Below are 20,243 nucleotides of genomic sequence, written 5' to 3'. Positions count from 1 at the left end.
GAATCAGACCAACTTTCAGGCATTAATTTTTGTATTCTGTCCTATTTGCAGGAGACTTCATCTGTCCCTAGTCCTTCTGTGACAAGACACGAAGCTTCCCATGTTCTCAGCTGTCAAGAATAAGCTTCTTTCGACTGCTGAAGAAATATTAAATAACAAAAACTAGATATGATACAGCTTCTCTTTACACTGGGATTATAAAGCGAACAAACAAAAGAAGCAACCGAAACCTGAGCAGCTCAGCTCAGGGAAACCAGAAGAGCATCTCAGCCACTGCTCCCCCTGCTTCAGCCATGCCTTAGTGGCAGAAGCACTGAAGATCTGTGAGTGCCTGACAGGAGATGGGCAGGCTGTGTCCCAAGCCCTGGCAGAGCACGTCAAGCAAAACAAAAACGAAGCTGAAGGCAAAAGCATTGAAATGTACCTTAAATTACTTCAAACCGCAGTGAGGTACCCAGGCTAATTGTCTCAAGGAAAACAAAAATTAATCTACTTATTCCGACAAAGAACATTTTCTGAATAGTATTTCAGCTCTTCCTAGGAGACCTGATGATTTAAGTTCTCTGTTTTCATTTTTTTGTTTAAAGTTACAGACACAACCTGAGGTGACTTTCAGTCACACCTCTCACATGCAGGTACTGCAATACACCTGCAGTAACTCTGCAGCAATTGTTTCTTACACAAACAGCACCTCAGGAACACATCCAAAAGCCAAAGTTTCTCAAGATGTGATGCAAGGAATATTGTCTGTTGTAGTATAAGGGAGACTTCTTGTGTGTGTCTCTATCTCTCAAAAAAACAAAACAAAACAAAAAAAAACAAACAAAAAAAACCACTCAAATTTCCCCCTCCCCCAGGGTACTCGTACTCTGTTTCAGATGACAAACTGGCTCAGCAAGCCAATAACAATAAAGGAAAAAACCAACAAACAACCTATTTACAAACGAGTTCCTCTGATGACTGCACAGTTGCTCCCCGTTCACCTGCACATCCAACAAGGAACTGGAGGACGAGCAGCTCCCCATGCAGCCCACAGAAGGCTTGCCTTACACACGTCCCAGAACGAGAATCCGCTCTGAGTTCCTTCTTGTCCAAGAACAATTCACAAGTCATCTGCTCCAAAACAAGGCTATTCTGGTTTTTGCTTTTCAAGATGCAAAGCCCTTCAGAAGCTTTGGATAAGCCAACTCTATTTGGCAAAAGAATGAGCACGTTACTCAGTTCCACAGTAAAATGGTTCATTTTAAAATTAATGGAACTCTTCCGTATAAATTGCATTTATTGTATTCATTAATCCTCCTACTAAAATAAAATCTTTCCTTTTATTGTTAAATTTCCCAAAGTCCATGCAATGTTAAATGCTGCCTATTCATAATACCACTGTAACATTTACAATATTCCTAAGTAATTAGGCTTTAGAGCAAAACATAACAACGAGGCGATTCTAACGTGCCTGCTGGTCACGCCGTAGCTGAGCAGATCTGCCTCCAGATGCACGTCTCAGGGATCACCAAATTGAAGACCAGACACAAACAGGCACCTCCAACACAGCCGCGCAGAGCAGAACGTCCCGGCCCTGGGAGTGCTGAAGCATCAGGACGGAGAGCAGCCTGGGGAGCACAGCTGGGACCAGGCGCTGCCTGCAGGGCCACAGGCTGCTCTGGGGACACAGTGCTGGGCAGGGGGGGGAACAAGATGGGATGCAGCAGAAGGAGCGGCTGTGGGCAGGAGGTGCCCAGCTCCCAGAGCAGCCATCCCTCAACACACAGGGCTCGCCAGCCTTTCCTGAGCCGTGTACGGGCAAATCTTTCATTTTTCTCTCATTACCCCGGCATGTACTGTCACTTAATTTTTATGTACGCAATCCTTCCTGACAAATATGATCTGCTGCCTGGTAATTCATCTGACATTCATTCTGCTCCGTGCTCTAATTACAGCTCCCATCCCCAGCACGGTGGCCCGGTGGTTCACCTGTCAGACGGGTCATGGAGTGGCCAAACACCCCTTCATGCAGGCCGGTATTGGCAAATGCAAGGGAGAGAGAAATGCATGGCTCCATCCGCACAGCCCTGCGCTGGATTCATGGGTCAGCAGCCAGCAGAGGCCCAGGCCGGTTGCCGGGGCAACGGGGCTGCTCTGAGCGCCCGACTCAGCCCGGCCTGTGCTCCATCCCTCACGGCTACTGCCACAAACGTCCTCATCGTGCCAAAACTAGGATCAGACTTTCCTGCTGCCACACAGCCTATGTGCCTGGCAAATGGATGATAAACAAATAAACACAGCTTCGAGCATGCAGTACCTTCTCTGCCTGCAAACACGCTCCTTTCACTTGAAGGACGGAGGGCGGCAGTCTGCCCATCCCCACACAGCACACGCTGCCTCCAAATCTGCTCCCTGCTGCCCAGCAATGCTCTGCACCCACCCAGGATGCAGATGGCGAGGAGGGGAAGCGGAGGCCCAATCTTCCCATCTCTTCCCATCTCCTCCTAAGGAGCTCTCAACAGCGCAGAGCAGTCCTGGTGATGGCCACAGGCCGGGAAGCTGGCTGCACATGGCTTCCTGGCCCCAATTTATTCTTATTAATGTAGTAAGCACAGCAGTCAGACTAGATAACATCATGTAATTAGACAGTCCCATTTTTGCCTGTTCAAATGATGAGGTTTATAACTTTCCGTGAAGAGGATTCATTTTAACCTAGTGAGTCTAATGCATGTATCCTAGGGTAAGCTGATGCAAAAGGAAATCTAGCCTTTTATGAAAGTTAACTGGAGAAATGACTAAACTTCTTCTAAGCACACAAAATAAGGCATACATCTTCCTTCTTCGTGCGTTGAGAAGCCCCAGTGTCAACAGTCAACTAAGTTTGCATTCATATAAACAAACAACAGAGCAAGAGTTGCATCAATGGAGGAAATCGAATGGGTGAGGACAAACAGGGAAACAAAGAAGTTCTGTGTTCCAAAAATCAACAGAGCGCCCTACATGTGGGAGCTCTGACTGTGCTGAGAAGCAAGGGCCCTCCTCTGCTGAGCACAGCAGGCATGACTCAACAGACACGTCAACACAAACGGGAAACGAGCCACCTCTCCTCTGCAGGCACTTAGGGCACAACTAACAACTATGAAAGATTTTATACTCTAAGCCGAAGAATGAACTCTGTATACTGTACACTTTTCCACAGCTCTGTAATTAATGCTAATAATAAAATTTTTATGAAGCAGTTTCCACATAGTTCCTTCACGTTAACAAACGATCACTATTTATCACTTGATTCACACTGAAACACATTCTCCTTGAAGGAAAGGATTTGTCCTAAGCACTTCGACTTGTAGACAGAACAAAACATGAAACATAAGATGTTTTTTAAGAATTCTCTTCAGGATGGGAGAAAAAGCACACGGCCATTCTGGTTTCCTAGAGCTTTTACTTTCTCCTGTAAGAACAGGCACGGAGGTTCATTTGTGTAAGAAATCAGTTTGCTTTGCCAGCTTTATGGACAGCTAACTTTCTAGAAATCTTATTGGAATTGTAATTTTAAAATGGTGGAAGAAGTTACTTCTCTGCAAACAGATGGGAAGGAAACACTGTTACTTAAACACGGTATGTATATTGTTCACAATTGTTTTTGCTTTTTCCCATTGACTTGTCCAGAAAACTTGCTATCACTCTGATTCCATGACAAGGCCGTGGGCTTCTGAGGGAGGGAAAGATAAGCAACAGATATCTTACAACCTTTTACATCAACATGAACTTTGCTTATAAGCAAACTCTGAAGTCTGCCTGAAATAAACCACTTCAAAAATGTAAATCTGGTCAGAAAACAGTTCACCACTGTAACAGAAGGCTACCTCCAGTGATGTCCTGCAAGACACCGGGCAGCCCAACTTCTGCTGAATATATCCACTAACTGTGGGAATGCTGCTGTCCTTGTGGATAACAAGAACCTGAAATGAACTGAAGCATAGCACAGCATAGAATAAAATTTCAGAGAGATAAGTATCAGAGTCTGAAAGCAGCATACGATTCAGCAAGAATGAAAGTAGAGAAAGCAAACTATGCTTCGGCAGAAACAAAGCTGCACACACAGCAGAGCAGGAAAACAACCTTCAGATACATGGAAGGCATTAAGAAAACTTGGATCTATTAAACTGAAGCTGAATTTCAAAGTGAAGTCCCTCTTTGGAACAGACAAGCTGTGAGGGCTTTAAATACCTCCCTCACCTCAGACAGCATCACAGTCCTTGCTCAGGGGAAGACAGCTGAGCAGCATCTGCCAAAAAACAGTGGTGGTGCAACATCTAATTCTAGTAGGCAGAGTACAGGCAGCTATTTAGGGTGGAAAAGCTGCAATTGTTACATTTGCTATAAATCACACCTTTAACAGGCCAGACATTCCAGGAAAAAAAACAACAACAAAACAACAAAACCATCAAATGCAAGTTTTAAAGCAAAAAAAACAGTAAGAATTTTTATAGGAATACTCCATCTGTTTCAAGACTATTCAAAAAGGAAATAGGAGAAAACAATGTATGTGCTCCCAAAACCAAAGCTGTCATTACAGGACAGTAGACACCACTTCCTTTGAACATCACAGTTGACAACTGTACAGTAGTACTTGCTTACTGATGAGAAGAATCATCTTACCTAAGGAATGTGCTGCAGTGGTTTTAGAACTAAAAAACCGGCCTAATCCAAGATCTCCCAGCTTCACCACCCCTGTGGCTGTTATAAACACGTTGGCTGGTTTTATGTCTGCAAGAAGAAAAAGGTAGAAGGTCAAAGCCACAAAAGGTTATTTGGTTCTAATACTGCAATAGAAGCATAGCCTGGAGCATTGCCTGTACAGGACAGACTCGAACAGAACTGTGTTTCCTTGCAGCTTTGATAGGCTGAGTCTTTTACAACTTCAGGTTCCGTGCACACACAACAGAGCATACTTCTCAACGCACAAAAAATACCAGTGAGGAAAAGTGATTGGAAATAGCATCACACAGCAGCAACCTCTTTAACGGATGTAATCAATCAAAGCAACGCTGAGTTGTTCCCCAAAGGAAGCAAACAATTTTCTGCATGAAACTGCCCACCACCCACACATTACTGTCCTACTACACTTAAATTCTGGGCTCCGTACAGCCCATGCTGCTTGTATGCTGTAAAAAGTCACCAGAACCCTGGTTTCCCAAGAAGTCTCACATCAGGCTGAAGGTTAGGGAGGCTTTTTCTCACAGTTAGAGAAGACCAAATGCACAGGATCCCACATTTCTGTTACCTACGGTACAAGTAATTCAGGTACGGACCAGCGACACGAGGGGTGGAAAAAGAGCAAAAATGACATCACACAGCTGAAAAAACTGGTTAAGAGTTCACTGCTTCCAAGAAGGAAAGAAACGGCAGAAGCAGCCGAGGCTGGTATTCGTGCCTTTTGCATACCTGCACCTCTTGGGTGAGGTCCTTCACTAAGCATTTTAGTTACACTAAAGCAGCAATGCGATTTTTTGTGAAGTTCAAAGCAAAAAGTTCTAAGACAAGAGATTCAAAATAATTAACAGAAATAGAGAACAGGCAATCAGAGCGTGGGATGTATTTGTATCAATACTTGAGAAAATCTTGCAGGAGAGGAAAACTCTCCTAAACTCTCTGAGGTCACAACTCATATAATGAAGCCTATTCTTAGGGAGCTCACTGTATCCAGTAGTCTCAGCATTTTACTTCTGACACTTTTCTAATGGCATGTTTGACACTTCTACTCAATATCGGTGTCTGGAATACAAAGCAGCTCATCTTCCTAATAGCACACTCACTTCGGACTGAATCCTTTAACAATGAGGCAAAAAGACAGGAGGAGAAATCCATCTTGCAAGCTCCAGCCTCTCTAAACATGCATTGGCTGAACATCAGCATAATTGTTTTTGAATGTAGGCGCTTACTAATTGGAACATTATATTATTATTCAGTGAAAAGAGACTGAATTAATGTTACCTCTGTGCATCACCCTGCGGGAGTGCATGTGTTCAACCGCACTGCATAGCTGCACAAAATATTTCCACACCGTCCTTTCTGGGATTAACCGTTTCTGCTTCTTAAAATACTGGGGAAGGAAATAAATAAAAGATCAGTGAAAAAGCAACACATCTGACTTGTTCCTGGACTCGCGTTCATCAGCGCCGGTTGCTCACGTCTCCCAGATCTGCAACAGACTTTTTCTCTGATTAGCTTTAACTCCTCTCTGTATGCAAACTTCGATGCAGTTCACTAATTAACAACTATTACGAAAAATACGCTTAAATAGGTTTGACATTTTTGAATGGACACCAATTATAATCAGCATTAATCTCCTTAATTACCTTGCAAAACATATTTAATGCCTCAAAACAACAAATGTCTCAAATATTTTGCCTTAAGTAACAAAAGATCATTAAAAAAAACCCAACCTCATAAACATTCATTATCATACAGTCTATTAACAACAGAGAAATGTGTTTCCTCTTCTGAGAAGATGGCCATAGCATCAATAAAGTATCCGTATTTCTTCCATGATCAGGTGGGATAATATATTCCTTTTCATGCATAATAGGAATATTAAATTAACCAAAGTATCTCCAGTGAGATGCAAAGACTCTGCTGATCAAGACAGACGTGGGTTTGGAAAGAGACAGTTTTTATGTGCATTTATGCAGCGTCAAGCATAGCCGAGTCCAGATTCTATGGACCTCTGGGTGCTGACGACTCTCAGATAAAATAATCATAAAGATGATGCATGAGTAAGAAGCAATGCAGCACAGGAATGGTTATTTCCAACACTTCACTCTTCCTCCCCAGTAACTTATTACAGGATAAACAACCAGTCATACGCTGCAGTGAAGGCTAAACATGACGCACCTTCAACGTCTCCATTTCAGGACCACACTGCAGCTGTGCACATCCTGCAAAGTACCACAGCCTCCTCCAGTGCTTCCCAAAATTGCACTACTTCCAATTATTGGTCCCCGACTTCTCATTGCTTCTTCCTGTGCTACACACTGAGCACGTTCTTCCTCTGGAGCACTAACAAAATCCACTTCCAACACACTTGCAGTGGTTTAAGATTTACCCTCAGCCTTTGATATATAAGGTATTGTGGGATAACAACCAGCTCTGAAACGCTGTTCATCCTTCTAGCACTCCACAACCACATTTCTTTTGCATCATACCCTTGAGAATTTCAGTCAGCAGCATGCAGAAGCAAGAATAAAGGAAGGAAATTGGCTGTTGCCCCTTTCTGCATCTTGTGCTTTTTCCTCTCAGTACAGACATCTGATGTCCGTTGTCACATTTTGTGTTTTATGTGAGATGCTGTTACTGGTTCGTGTTTGACTCAAGTAATGGCAAATTTTATTTTGCACATCAGCTGTGAAGGGGCACAACCGTGCAATTCCCCAGGCAGCAAGTCTGACAGCTTGCAACAGTTTCAAACCAAAACTTGATAGAGAGCACAGAGGAATTACAGAGGGTGAAGGATAAAGTGTTATATACATGATAATATTATTTAATTTTCAGTAAAGTATTTAAGAGTGGATATGCAAGACCACAAGTGATAATTTTCCGAATGTCATGTCCAATAAGACTTGTCTGACATTTACAAGAGAGCCCCAACTCTCCAGTGGGTTGTGCAGCGGCACTCCCTTACATCAGCTTTACAATTCCTCATAAATAATGCAGGCAACAGGGGCGTGACAAAGACAGTCCCTGTTTTTATCACTCTCGCACCTTCAGAGCTCTGCTGCTGCTGCTCCCACCGCCTCTCCAGCATGAAAATCCTCACGTCAGCCTGACCTCCCCAGGGGCGGGGGAGCGGCGGTGCTGCAGAGGAGCGGGCAGCAAACCTGGCTTCAGCAACTCTGCTTCCAACTGTGCTCAGGAGGAGAATTCAATTTCCTCCTGGTGTTGGTTGGTGGGTATTTCAGTTGTTAAAAAAACAATTTAAAAAAACAACAACAAATAAACATCTGAACTCAAATATTTGCATCACTGAAAGGCGACTTATACGACTCAGGAAAGGCCCTGAGCATTCTCCCCACTCGTGTGACAAAGGAGTGGGAGAACAGACCGGACCAGGAGCCCTGGCAGAGAGAACGTGTGCTACGCTGCTTCCAGATACAAAACACATCTATATATGACATAAAAATAATTTTATGATAATTAAACAGCCAATTCTGACAGATGAAAAAATGTATTCATCAGTAAGAAAGGTTTTAAACTAACAGCTGAACTTTGGGGGGAAGCAAGTATTTCCCACGATGATTTCTGACAATTATGTCGGTAAAACTTCTTGTAAGCTAAGATTTTAAAACAAGACAAACACCTGCAAGGCCCAGGGAGACAGCAGCCCTAACTCTGCCCTCACAGCCCCACCTGCTACCGAAGTCCTTGGCAAATTGCAGGTTTCCTAAGAGCAGTTGGGAAAAGAGGAAAGGTCAGCATGGGAGGAGCTTGGTGCTGGGATCTGCCCCAACCTGGTATCTGGAATTCCTCATAAAGCTCCACTCTTGGCTGCAGGTAACTGCAGGTGAGGCTCTCAGCTCTCAGCAAGGAATGACAGGAGGCTCTGGGTCTGCCCTGCCGTGGCCCAGCCCAGCACACTCACACCCCAGGCACTTCCCTGAGACGGAGCACATTTTCATGGGAAGTGTAAATCTAGCCACTGACTGTGGACTCAACGTGTAACTTGTTTGACAGCCTTTGGCCTAGTGCCTCATAGCTCTGCTGGCAAAGAAAACAAATCTGTTAATAAGATATTTTAACTGTGACAACAAGGAGGAGGAGAACTTTCCAAACATTCATTTATGATAATTACAGAATAATGATGGCAAAAAAACAGGTAAAACACTGAGAGAAGGTTGAGAGTGCTAACAAACATGATATAACACATCTGTTCTCACAAGGGATGTATGTCTAAAGATTAACATGTCAAAGAAAATATAAAAGCAGGTGGTAACAGCTTAACTAAAGCTGGTTTGCAGCGATACAAGTATTCCTGAGAGCAACATAAGAGAAGAGCAAGAACTTGAAACATTTTCTCAAACCTAAATCCCTGCTGCGAGGAAAGTCAATACACTGCCTCGAATGTCTTCAGAGTGGCAGACATGCTACCTGAACACCAAATCCAACAAGAATCAAGTGTCCCCGTCAATCAGAAACGGGACAGATCAATGCCGTAAGGAACAGCAGGCACTCACCACCCCACTCTGCAGCCTCTGCATTGGGAAGGGTTGGACTGGGGACCTCCAGAGGCGTCTTCCAACCCCTACAGTTGATCCACCCAGGTCCTGCCACCGTCCTCCAGGTGAGCAAACCCAAGGAGCACCAGCACACAGCTGCCTCCTGGCCCAATGGCTGAGTGCCCGCAGCCCCTCAGAATCAACAGCTCCTTACCTTTATCATCTGGGAGAGATCACCAGCATCTGCCAGCTCCAGGACAATGTTAAGTTCATTGTCTTCAATGAAAGAATCCAAATATTTAATTATATTGGGGTGGTTCAGTTGCTGTAGACAGAGGGAGTGCAAGAAGATGAATAACAGCGCAGTAACAACTCAAAGATGCACAACCTGCATCATTTTTGTAATCGTTATGCAAAGCAGTTGGAACAGATGAAACTACAAACCATGCTCTGGGTTATCCCAGTAAAAAGTACGTGAGAGAAATTCATTTATCAAAAGCACGGCATAATAAAGTGTGTTTGGAGAGCAACACGGCCCAGAAGGAGGTGAAGCTGCTTTTCCTCTTGCAAACACATTTTTAAAGCAGCGTTCTGAGAGAAACTTGGTAAGCAGTGACACCAGACATAAAATAACCCAACAGAACCACAGAATCAACTGATTACAGCACTGCTTTCTAAAAACAAAAGTAGAATTCAACTAAAATCTGATGGAAGTAAAATAACGTGCAAATTGCTTGCAGTACATTGGCCTACTTTTGCCATTATTTATGCTTACATATTTGTTTCTTACTTTTATTTAAGAATAGGCTTTTTTCTCATGGTATCTTTTTACCATTAATGTTCCTTAAAAATGTGCATCTGCTCTGACTGTTAATTTACTTGCAGACCTAAATTAAGAAACTTGCTCAAATTAAAATTTATCTTACTATTTTATATCTGAATTTCTTAAAATGGAAACCTGTGATTTCTTAGGAGAAAATGGAGAACTCAGATTTCTCTCCTCATTCCCTCTTGCTCATTTTGCATTACATTTTCTTTCACTCAAGCTCTTAGATACGCAGTAAATTCAGAAACTACTGAAGTGAGCATTTCATCTACTAAACAGCTGTGACTCAACCTGCCCATTTCAGGGGTTACAAAGCCAAAAGAAACACTGTTACAATCCATCATGCTAATCAGGCTCTCTGCATGCACATTAGGGATAGATTCTCCTCCGCGATGCCTCGACACTGGCGCACATTAGCACTAATGGGATCCATGTGCAGGCATCAGGAGAGGAGCATTCCCACCAGACAGAGACATGGATAGATAAAGAAATCGCAGAGCCCATGGTCTCTGGGCAATTTCTCTCATGTGTCTGCGCTCAGATACATCAGCCTAAGATCAGATTCCAGGCAAGAGAGCAGCAAAGCCTCGAGCAGAACAGGTACTGACACCCAACGTGCGTCAGGACGCCTCGCGTCCATCAAACCAGCTCTCAGGGCACGGCCGATGGCAGAGCGCTGCACACTGCTCTTGTAGTAAAGCTAAGCCTCTGATTTGAGAGCTCCTTTCTGCCTTCTGTAGGACTTTTTGATGGGAAAACTCTGCTGAGCTCCCGGAGGCATCACGGAGTTCATGCAATCCAACAAACCTAGCTAGAGCCCTCAGCAGCACGAGCCAACAGAGCGCATCAAACCACCACAGCAGTGACAGCGACGGCAGCCTGCGCCCCTCCTGCCATGCTGGCACTTCTCTCTGCCTGCATTCCAGCCTCTGGTTTACCCCACACAACCTCTAACAATGCTTAGGTCTGAGCGGCGATAGCTATGAAGATTCATTTCCCTTCAACAACAGAAAATAATTAAACAACCTGCACAGTAATGATTTGCATATTAAACAAGATACTACGATGTATGCAGACTGTCAGTAAATATCCCTGCACTTCCCCTTCACCCTAACTAAACAAATTTTTTGGAGCGTTGTCTGTTCTTCTCCAAGATATTGTGCAAACAAACAACAAAAAATGTCATCAGCTGGTGTTTTTCCTCAAAACACACAAATCGAAAAATAAAATTCTTACCTTCAAGAGGTCAATCTCTTTAATGCAATCTTGCCTAGCCTTGGCATCCATCATTTCAAAAATCTTCAAAGACAAAAAAGCAGAAGATCAAAGTGAGATGGTGACAAAATCCAAGAATTTATTCAACAAGGAACTGGTCTTTGCTTCCTGCCTTTGTACAGCATCTACTGCAATGAGCATACACACATGCAGCCCACAGACCAAAGACGAACGTTTTCTTTATTTGAAGCCACCAAAGGGCTAACAATAAGGTAAACTAACCTTAGAAGCTGTAGGTAACATTCCAAGCAGCGGGAGAAACAGTGCCTTTCTGTTCACTACACAGAAAGACTGAATTCCAGTGCTCACCTGAACTTTCTTTAACGCCACAGGTTTTCTGTCCAGAAGACAAGTTGCTTTGTAAACTTCACTGAACTGTCCTCGCCCGATCTTCTTCTCTATCTGAAAGTCTGCCAGTGTGCAGCGATACGGGTACGACGTTAAATGTCTCTGTTGGATTTAAAACAAGTCACATCTTCAGCAGCCAGCCCCAGCCCCATGCCCAGGCAGAGCCAGCCGCAGCAGAATGCAGCTGCTGTAACCTCGCGGCCCAGAGGGGTGCAGGTGGGAACAGAACCAGCACAGGTACAGCTGCCAGCCCAGCAACTTCTACCAGTGCTGCACAACCAGCATAAGGATGTCTTACAGGATGCATTCCTTGTACCAGACTTAGGGCTCCAGAGAACACAACAACACACTACCCTAATGTCCATGCAATGCCTGCTAATTAAAGCAGGCACATAATTGGATATTTATCTCCAGGCCATCAGCAGCAGCTTTCTCAGTTTAACTCCCCTAAAAGAGCAAAACCACTCCTCTTCACATGAAATGACACTCTGAGTAATCCTTTCTGAAACACCAACGCCACAGGTACATTTTTCCATCTAACACAACGAGCATTTCAGTACTTTGATACCATGAGAAATGGTTTTCGTTTCTCCAGGCAGAGGACAGTATGATAAGAGCTTACTTTGCAGTTATGCATCAAGGCTGCTCGCACAGAAATGAGCAGCTCATTCCAGCATCTCATTGGAACTGTTCAGTGCTCCCCTCCCCAGACACAGCTCAGCCCCCCGTGCCCTGCACAGCTCCACTGCCCCTCAGCCTCCACACAGCTCCCCTCGAGTACTGTGAAAGTTGGAGATTCCTGCCTGGGAGGAATAAAGACAACACTTCTAATGAGACTTTATGAAGCAGCTACAACAAAATTTTCTCTTATGAAAGAAATTCATACTAGGATCAGGGATGGTACCTGTTTGCCTTTCACTAAATTGAGTGTTTACATCTACAGTGCCTAAGTGCAAATTAGTATTTTAAGCATGTGCCAAGAAATATCTAGCAACTCCTTAACTTGAAAATGTAAATAAATGTTAGTCAAGTGACAGGATGTGTGTGTCCCCACCACTTGCCATGGTGAACAGCTGAAGTCTGCTTGCCACGCTGGAGTTAATGCTGGGTGACGACTGGACACCTCAGCTGATATGTTCTGGCATCCTCCAGGACTACAGCTGCACATTTACATATGCAATGACCTAGATTTGCATTCGCTATCACAACCTATCAGACCTAATTAAAGTAATGGAGCTCTCATCCAGGCTGGAAGATGTTTGATCGCAGCACAAAGCAGAGAGCATGCTCGGCTCGGCCAGGCTGCAGCAGAGCTCCCTCCGGCCCAGGGCGGCGCCGCTTTCCCATGGCTATCTCAACTCCTCCTGTGCTTTCTGCACTTTGATCTAAGCAGGTAACCTGCATTGTGTTACACGTCCAGCACACCTGAGAAACACCGACCGCCTCAGAGCTTCACCCTTGAATCTGGCCTTAAACACACAGCACTTCTGTCATGACTTCTGACAGAGGGGTCTCACTATTTCCCCTAGTCTGAGCCACTACAACTTTCTATAAAGAGCCCCAGTCAAAGAACCAACACCTCCTGGCTCAAATAAATCCTGACCTTTACTTCTGCAAATCTAAGAGGTTCCATACACAAACTGGATGTACAATTGGATAACACCATTGTCTCCAGACCTCTCTGTCAAAGCTAGATTTTCTCATTTTCAGACAAATTCAGGCTCAGGGAGGTGTTCCTGTCTGTCTGAATAGTGGAGCACCACAAGCCATCGAGGCTGATGATAGAGCTCAAAAAAAAAAAAGGAAAAGAAAAAAAAGAAAAAGCCCTGAAAAGCAAAGCCCCAGAACTGTAAAGACATTGAGAAACGTGGCTGTTTGCATGTTCCTGTTGGGGCAGCTGGAGGAAGGGGACAGGCTGGGAAGAGCACATTCTGAGACAAAGGCCGTTCTCTTTATCCACACAATGAAGTCTCATTTCTCTAGAACTCCATTAAAAAAAAAAAAGCCAAAGATTAGAGTCAATTAATTCCTCATTCAAATAAAGAGGCTATTCATTTTTCAGAAAAAATGCAGAGATCACTCCTAGAACAAGCTATTCTGGACTACATCTCCAGCGTACACGCTCTCTTTTACATGTAATCAATGATGCAAAAGCAAGAATTTTGAAGCCCCCGAAGTTATGGGGCAACAGCCCTCTGCAAACACTTCAGGGCGACGTCTGCCTCAACTTTCAGCCTCTGAGCTTTTTTCTGCAAAGCAGCATCAGTAAGGCTTGGTAATAGAAAAAACAAAACAATGCAATAAAGACTTCAGCCGTTTTATCTTGCACACCCTGAAAAAGACACACCAAAGTGGCAAGAAATTAATGAAAGGCAAATGGGAGTCCCTACCTACCAGATTATGAAGACACACAGGCAACTGCAGAGAACAGCATCAAAAGAAACAATCCTTACTCTCAACGTGCTTTTCTTTGATAGGACGCAGTTTCTACTCCTGCTTTCAGATTCTCAGGGCTGCCTGTTGCAGTGACACCAGCCAACCTCCTGGGCTGTTTTCCCTGGTGAGAGGCTTTGCTTCCCTTCCAAGAGAAGTACCGATACGCAGAGATGCTCGGAGACTTACCTGGCTCTCCTCACTCAAAGGCATAGAGAACAGAGCAGAGCTGCAGCCCCTCTGCTCTTGTGAACATGAGACCAATAAATTTACCTCTCTGTTATTATTTGAACACTGGGGGAAATCAGAGCAGTCCTGAGAGCCTTGCAAAGCACAGCAAGCCTTGCAAAGCACAGCAAGAGGTGAGATGGAACCAAGACAAAGTCAGCAGAATGTCAGCATGCTGCAGAGCAGCACCTGAGGGACTGCTGCTCCTGGAGGGGTGGAAGAGAACACCAGCCCAGAAGTACGTGGGAACGGCCACCGCCCCGTGCTTGAGTAAAAGCCACGCATTAACACCAATTAATGACACGTTCAGTTGTTGTGCTGCATTCTGACTGCCGTGTGGAAAACTGCTCAGCAGTCTGCACAGGTGCTACGAGGCTGCACCAGCCTTACATTATTTTTAATCAAGCTAAAAAATTGTTAAGGACTGGTTAATCAACAGTTAAAAGTCAGACACTACTGCCTTTCGATACTAATAAAAGCTTCTTTCCTGTAGAGACATGCAATGAAATACTCTTTAGAAGAGTAAAAAACATACTCGCCCAATTAATTTTCTGAAATCTCATTAAAAAATTTAGCCTGACGAAGTCATATAGTTCTGACCTGAATTTTAATTATCTTTACGCTGGATATAAGTTTTTTTTTCTGATATTTGCAATGCATCATTAATTTTAAAGCAACTGTTTCCTTGCTTCTAAAGCGCATACTTCATCTGAATGACATTTACCATAAACTAATTTCACCTTTAAAAGACATCTGTGATAGGAGATGGAGAAGCTTTAGCCCCTACAGCTGAACACACATACATTATAGGCAATGATTTACTATCAGCATCAGCATTTCAGAGCCTCTTTACGATGCCCCAAATTGTAGCCCCAGATCCGCTCAGCAACGCTTACCTGAAAAGAATTTCGTATACTTTGAGGTTGAAATTCCAGTGTGAATTTATGAGAACACTTTAGAGCAGATTGATTAAAAAAAAGAACTTCTGAGCTCACAAGAGATGAGGAAACTTCTAAAATATGGATTATCCTTCAAGCAGGCAGTCAAGTAATTACTGAAGAATACATCAGATTTTGCATTCCGTGGCTTCAAAACCAGACTGCACTACAGCATGAGGTATCCTTCACCTGAAATGTTACCTACAAGTTAAAGTTTGCTGACGAACTTGGCTTGAATTTCAAACTTTTACCATCTCTATCGACAGCTATTTGTAGTAGTTCATGACAAGGAAAGAGAGAAATTCATACTAACGTGGGAATAAGCAAAGCAATTTGGAAAAACCAAAGAGCCTCTGCTGCTGGACGGCACATGAGAGGCCATCTTATGCCATCAGCAGAGGGTTCTGCCCTGTGAGCATGACAACGTGTGTTCACTTCTAAACCATGCTTACTGCTTCTTTTAAAACAAACGAACAAAAACATCTAAGCATGTCTCCCTAAAGTTCTAATCCTTCTCCAGACAGACAATTTACTGCAAGAGTCCCACCACCACAGCCTGGCTGCTCAGAGCCTTGAGGGGAGGTTTCACCGCATGGAGACCACGCAGCAAAATGAGCCCACTCAGCATCAGCACAACAGCAGCACGCAGATTACTAGCTACTAATTACATTTAACTATGTCATTACAAATTCTAACATGTGCTCCAAGATGCCATGAACGTATCTGCTACACAGGAACACTTCCTAATCTTGTTCATGAAATAATTACAGGGGCTCTATCCTGCCAAATGAGGCAGTAATTAACCCTAATTGCTCAAAATGCAACTGGCTAATTCTAGGAGATTAATCAAGGGGATTCAATTATTATTAAGTGACTTAATATGACAAATTGCTGCATTAGGAGAGGGGGGCTTTGCTCCATACGATGTATTTTCCAAGCAGTGCTGCGTAAGATGCATTCACTGCCATGCTGTACGTGCAGGCAACTCATCGTCATTGCACAGACACATTGCTGGGCACAGACGCAGCTTTCTGAACAACCCTTCCTTGCCCCAGGAGCCACCAGCACTGCTGGCTGCACGGCCAGAGCACCCAAGCAGCACCCACGTGCCCTCCTCAGCACGGCTCCACGCCACAGCTCCAATGCTCTGCTATCAGCTTCTGCTTTCTAACTACTCTGCTCTAAAAAATAGCTTTGTGGTCTAAAAAAATGCAGAAAATACAGACCTCGTGATCCCATGAAAAGCCTCACTGCTGGATACAGGTTGGGGCTCTCTGCCCCAGTGCTGCAGGAAGGGAGGGGAGAGCAGGGGAACCACTGCCAGGCAGGGTGGGAACAGAATCCACCCAACACATTGGGGTAGAAACCTCCCAAAAAAACTCAATACAGAGACACAGAGCCTACAGCTTCACACAGAATGAACTCTGTCTGGTATTTTGTAACTACTTCTTCAGCATTTATTATGAAAGTATGCAAGGAAATAAAATATTATTTGTTTACATTCAAACATGCTTTTCTTTGTCCTTTTCTTTAAAGAATCACAGAGAAAGCCAACGCAATACATGTATTTACAGGCTGTTTTAAAAATACTTGCTGTAAGCAAAATTTAAAATGTTTCCTTTTTCTCTTATCATCATCAAAAATCGGATTCAGGAAACTGGCTGGCTGGCAGCATTTCAAACTGGATATGCCTGGCCTATAAACAGAGAAGGGGAAAAGCGCCACAGCGTTCAGAACCACAAAGGTTCTGAGCAGAGAAGGGCACAAAGGGCAGAGAAAGGAAGGCGAGGGCTGGCTGTGCTCACCTGCGGGTCGTGCTGGAAGTCCTGGCCTGGCAGCTTGCAGAGCGCGCTGGTCTGGTCCCCCAGGTGCTGCGGGTGCTCATGCTGCCCCTCCATGCCCACATGCCAAGCGCTGCTGGACCTGCGGGCTGTGAGCAGAGAGAGCCATCAGCACACCAGGAATGTGCACTGGGACACCGTCCATCCGCTGCCTCCCTCCTCTAATGCGTGTAATTCCCCAAAGCAGAGCAAAGCAGAGCCAACTGCCCCTGAGCAGCAGCTGCCAGGAGAGGACGAACCCGCGCGCAAGCATGTCTGCATGCAAGCAGACAGGAGGGAGCACAGCACCAGGGCAAGCTGTGCCAGTGCTCCTGAGGGTGCAGGGCAAGAACAGCTTCATCACAAACACTATGGGTGTAACTTCATAATAAGAAATACAGCAGTTTATTCACTCTCTGGTACACCACAAAAGACTTAAATATGAAATCTAACAGCAGTGAGTGTCACTTCTGCGGACACCTTTGCTAGGCATCAGGAACTCACAGTGGATGCAGTGTGCCAGCTTCCAGCTGGTTCTGGAGCACCAGAGCAGTCCTTACAAACCAGCAGAGCAAGCTATAAGCCAGCAGAACATTCCCTGTGCTGAAGCACAGTGGTACCCAGCCCCGGAAAATTTCCAAACAGACATACATTGCTTACTTCTAAGGCATTTAAAGCTCTTTGAAAATCTGAGGCATGCGCAATCAATGAGGTATGCATAGGGCAAGGAGAAGGCAAGCTCTCCCCTACATCACGTTTGTTAAGTGCTGTTTTAGGATCTGTATCTTCTAGTGTCCTGCAATACTTTGTATCTTACATTCAACATGAATTTCTGTGTGTTCTTCCAGAGATGGTAATACATTCAAACACAGAATACCCAAAACTTCCCTTACGATTCTCATGCACTTGGTAAGCCAGGAATCACAGTTACTATCTATTTTGTTATAGACTCAACAGAGAGATATGGGAGATGACACACCTCAAATCATTTGGAAGAGCAAAACAATGCCCAAGAGCTACTCAGAGCCAGACAGTGCTCGAGCACAAGTGCACGCTCCATAAAACCACATCTGAAAGCATGAGAAGGCCACTGCTGAGGACATGGGAACTGGAGCCTTTGCTCTGCATTACAGCCACATTACCCAGCAAAAGGCCACAGCAGGGAGAAAAGAATCCCCCAAAACTATCAGGCGGAGATCTTAAAGTAAGCTCATCAACAGTGAGGAGGCATCTCGACAAAAAGACAGTTTCACCAACTTCACTCTGACATCACCCTTCATACCTGATGGAGACCAATCCAGCAGCCTCTCCATTTTAAGCACAAAGATCTCATTTGTGGAGTTCAGAGTCACGACACAAATTGAAACGTAACCTCATTCATGCTGCACACAGCACAGCAGAGAGCTGTGAAATCCAGCACCTCACACAAACCCCCCGGCATCGCATCCTGCACCTCCATCAGAGCAAGTTATTCCTCAGCAAGACAACACTGCGTGTATTCTGAGCTGTATTATAAAAGAGAGCAGAAGCCTGCAGGTAACAGGAACAGGCAAGCGCTTGGATGGGAGGTTCAAGAAGGATGCCACAACCAGCTCCAGTGCAGCTGCAGGTTTTGATGCCACGTGGCACTGTGACCTCACTGGGCAGTGCTGCTTCAGAGAACAAAGCCTTCGGTGCCACCCAACCCAAGCCCACCCTGGGACGCAGCCCGGCTGGGCTCCCCGCTAAGCAGGGGCACTTCCAGTGTGCACTGTGCTGCTCCTGCAGCAGGGAGAGGAGCCGGCCTGGGAGCAACACAGCCAAGAAATGCACTCCCCACATATACAGCACATGCACAGCAACCACGCTGATCTCCTTTCCCATCCAATAGGATGCTCTAGATTTTCTGTGTGACTAAGGAATGCTGTTCCTAGCTAAATATTCATCATCCACACACGTTCTGGGGGAGATCCATTTTAGAGCTGCATTGCTGCTGTCCCTAGCACTGACAAGGCAATGTTTAACAGCAGCTCCAGCATTTTCAGAACTTTGAAGAGTTTTGGCAAGCATTCACTCAGCAAGAGCACAACCTGATCTCATTAGTGTATTAATAGTGCACGCCTGGCATCTGAGCAATGACTAATTCTTAATTTAAAATGCAAAGGTATTTTAAATATTTGGGGGAGGGGGGTGAACGGGGAGAGAGAAAATACGATGCAGAAGAATTTCTGCAGCAAGTCAGGCTCAGCTCTTCTCACAGTTGTCAGCAGTGCCTGAAGTAGCCGTGCCAGACCCGGCCAGCAGCAGCTCCTGTGAGCTGCAGCAAACAGACGCACACGGCCGCAGGGACAGCTGCTGCAGGAGCTGCCCTTGGGGAAAAGCGCTTCTCAAGGCAGTGCTCTGCAGCTCTGCTGCAAGCAGGATGGCTGCTATCAGCACAATGAAGTCCAACTTTAGTTTTCCTTTAGTTTCAGGTATCTGATGATTTATTAGCAGCAAAGGTGAATACTTAAAAATGAAAAACGTGTCTCAATATCAATATTAAAATGTCCTATGAAACTGCTACTCTGTTACACTGCCAGAACTATCCTAATTATTTTATTATTAGTTATTTTAAGAAATGTCATTTCCTTGAAGGCAGAATGCAACATGCAGCTCTTTCTCATCTGAGGCTGTAGGCAGAGAATGCTGCAGTGCACCTGGAGCTCGGGCAGCTGCCCTTCTTATCACCCATCTCCAAAGGGATTCAGGAATTTGCAGTCTCAAAACCAAAAGGCACGTCCATGCCATGCCAGGAAGCATCCGCAGCCTCACACTGACCCAACATGGGATCTGTGTCCTGCCTCAGGATGGGACTGGAGCTCAAAGAGTGCAGGTGGACACTTCCGATTGTGAGGAACCACCACCTGATCTGACACACATCCGGGGCGTTCCTGGGGAGCCCAAACTTTCCGGCTGCCACAGGAAACTCCAGACAGTGTCACTGCGAGGGCTGAGCCAAGGAAAGGCAGTCAGCATCTCATGGCAGCACAAATTCATCAGCTGGAGAGTCTGGGTTTGATCACTGTTTGTTTAAGGCGCTGCAGCTGGAAGCAAAGGAAGCAGTAAGAACCAAATATCAGCTCTGAAAAGAGATACACACAGCTCACATGACAGCAGCCCGCTGACACCTACGGGACAGCGTGTCCTCCCGAGCAGC

The 20,243-nt window shown here is 44.9% G+C and overlaps 1 protein-coding gene across 4 annotated transcripts in view; it reads right to left on the bottom strand.

Annotated features, from left to right (window-relative positions):
- NEK6 (NIMA related kinase 6) overlaps positions 1-20,243 on the bottom strand; it is a 46,519-nt gene that overhangs the window by 11,842 nt on the left and 14,434 nt on the right. For all 4 annotated transcript variants that reach the window (XM_052668165.1, XM_052668166.1, XM_052668163.1 and 1 more), the window contains exons 2-7: positions 17,051-17,175; positions 11,608-11,748; positions 11,260-11,322; positions 9,412-9,522; positions 5,980-6,088; positions 4,645-4,752 (exon numbers count right to left, since the gene is read on the bottom strand). In XM_052668165.1, the coding sequence (XP_052524125.1) occupies positions 4,645-4,752; positions 5,980-6,088; positions 9,412-9,522; positions 11,260-11,322; positions 11,608-11,748; positions 17,051-17,143 (625 nt within the window). In that variant the 5' untranslated portion in view covers positions 17,144-17,175. The remainder of the gene's footprint in view (positions 1-4,644; positions 4,753-5,979; positions 6,089-9,411; positions 9,523-11,259; positions 11,323-11,607; positions 11,749-17,050; positions 17,176-20,243) is intronic.

Source organism: Tympanuchus pallidicinctus, unplaced genomic scaffold (assembly GCF_026119805.1).
Source record: "Tympanuchus pallidicinctus isolate F22 unplaced genomic scaffold, pur_lepc_1.0 scaffold8, whole genome shotgun sequence".
Lineage (NCBI taxonomy): Eukaryota > Metazoa > Chordata > Aves > Galliformes > Phasianidae > Tympanuchus > Tympanuchus pallidicinctus.
This window is presented reverse-complemented; position numbering and strand designations above follow the sequence as displayed.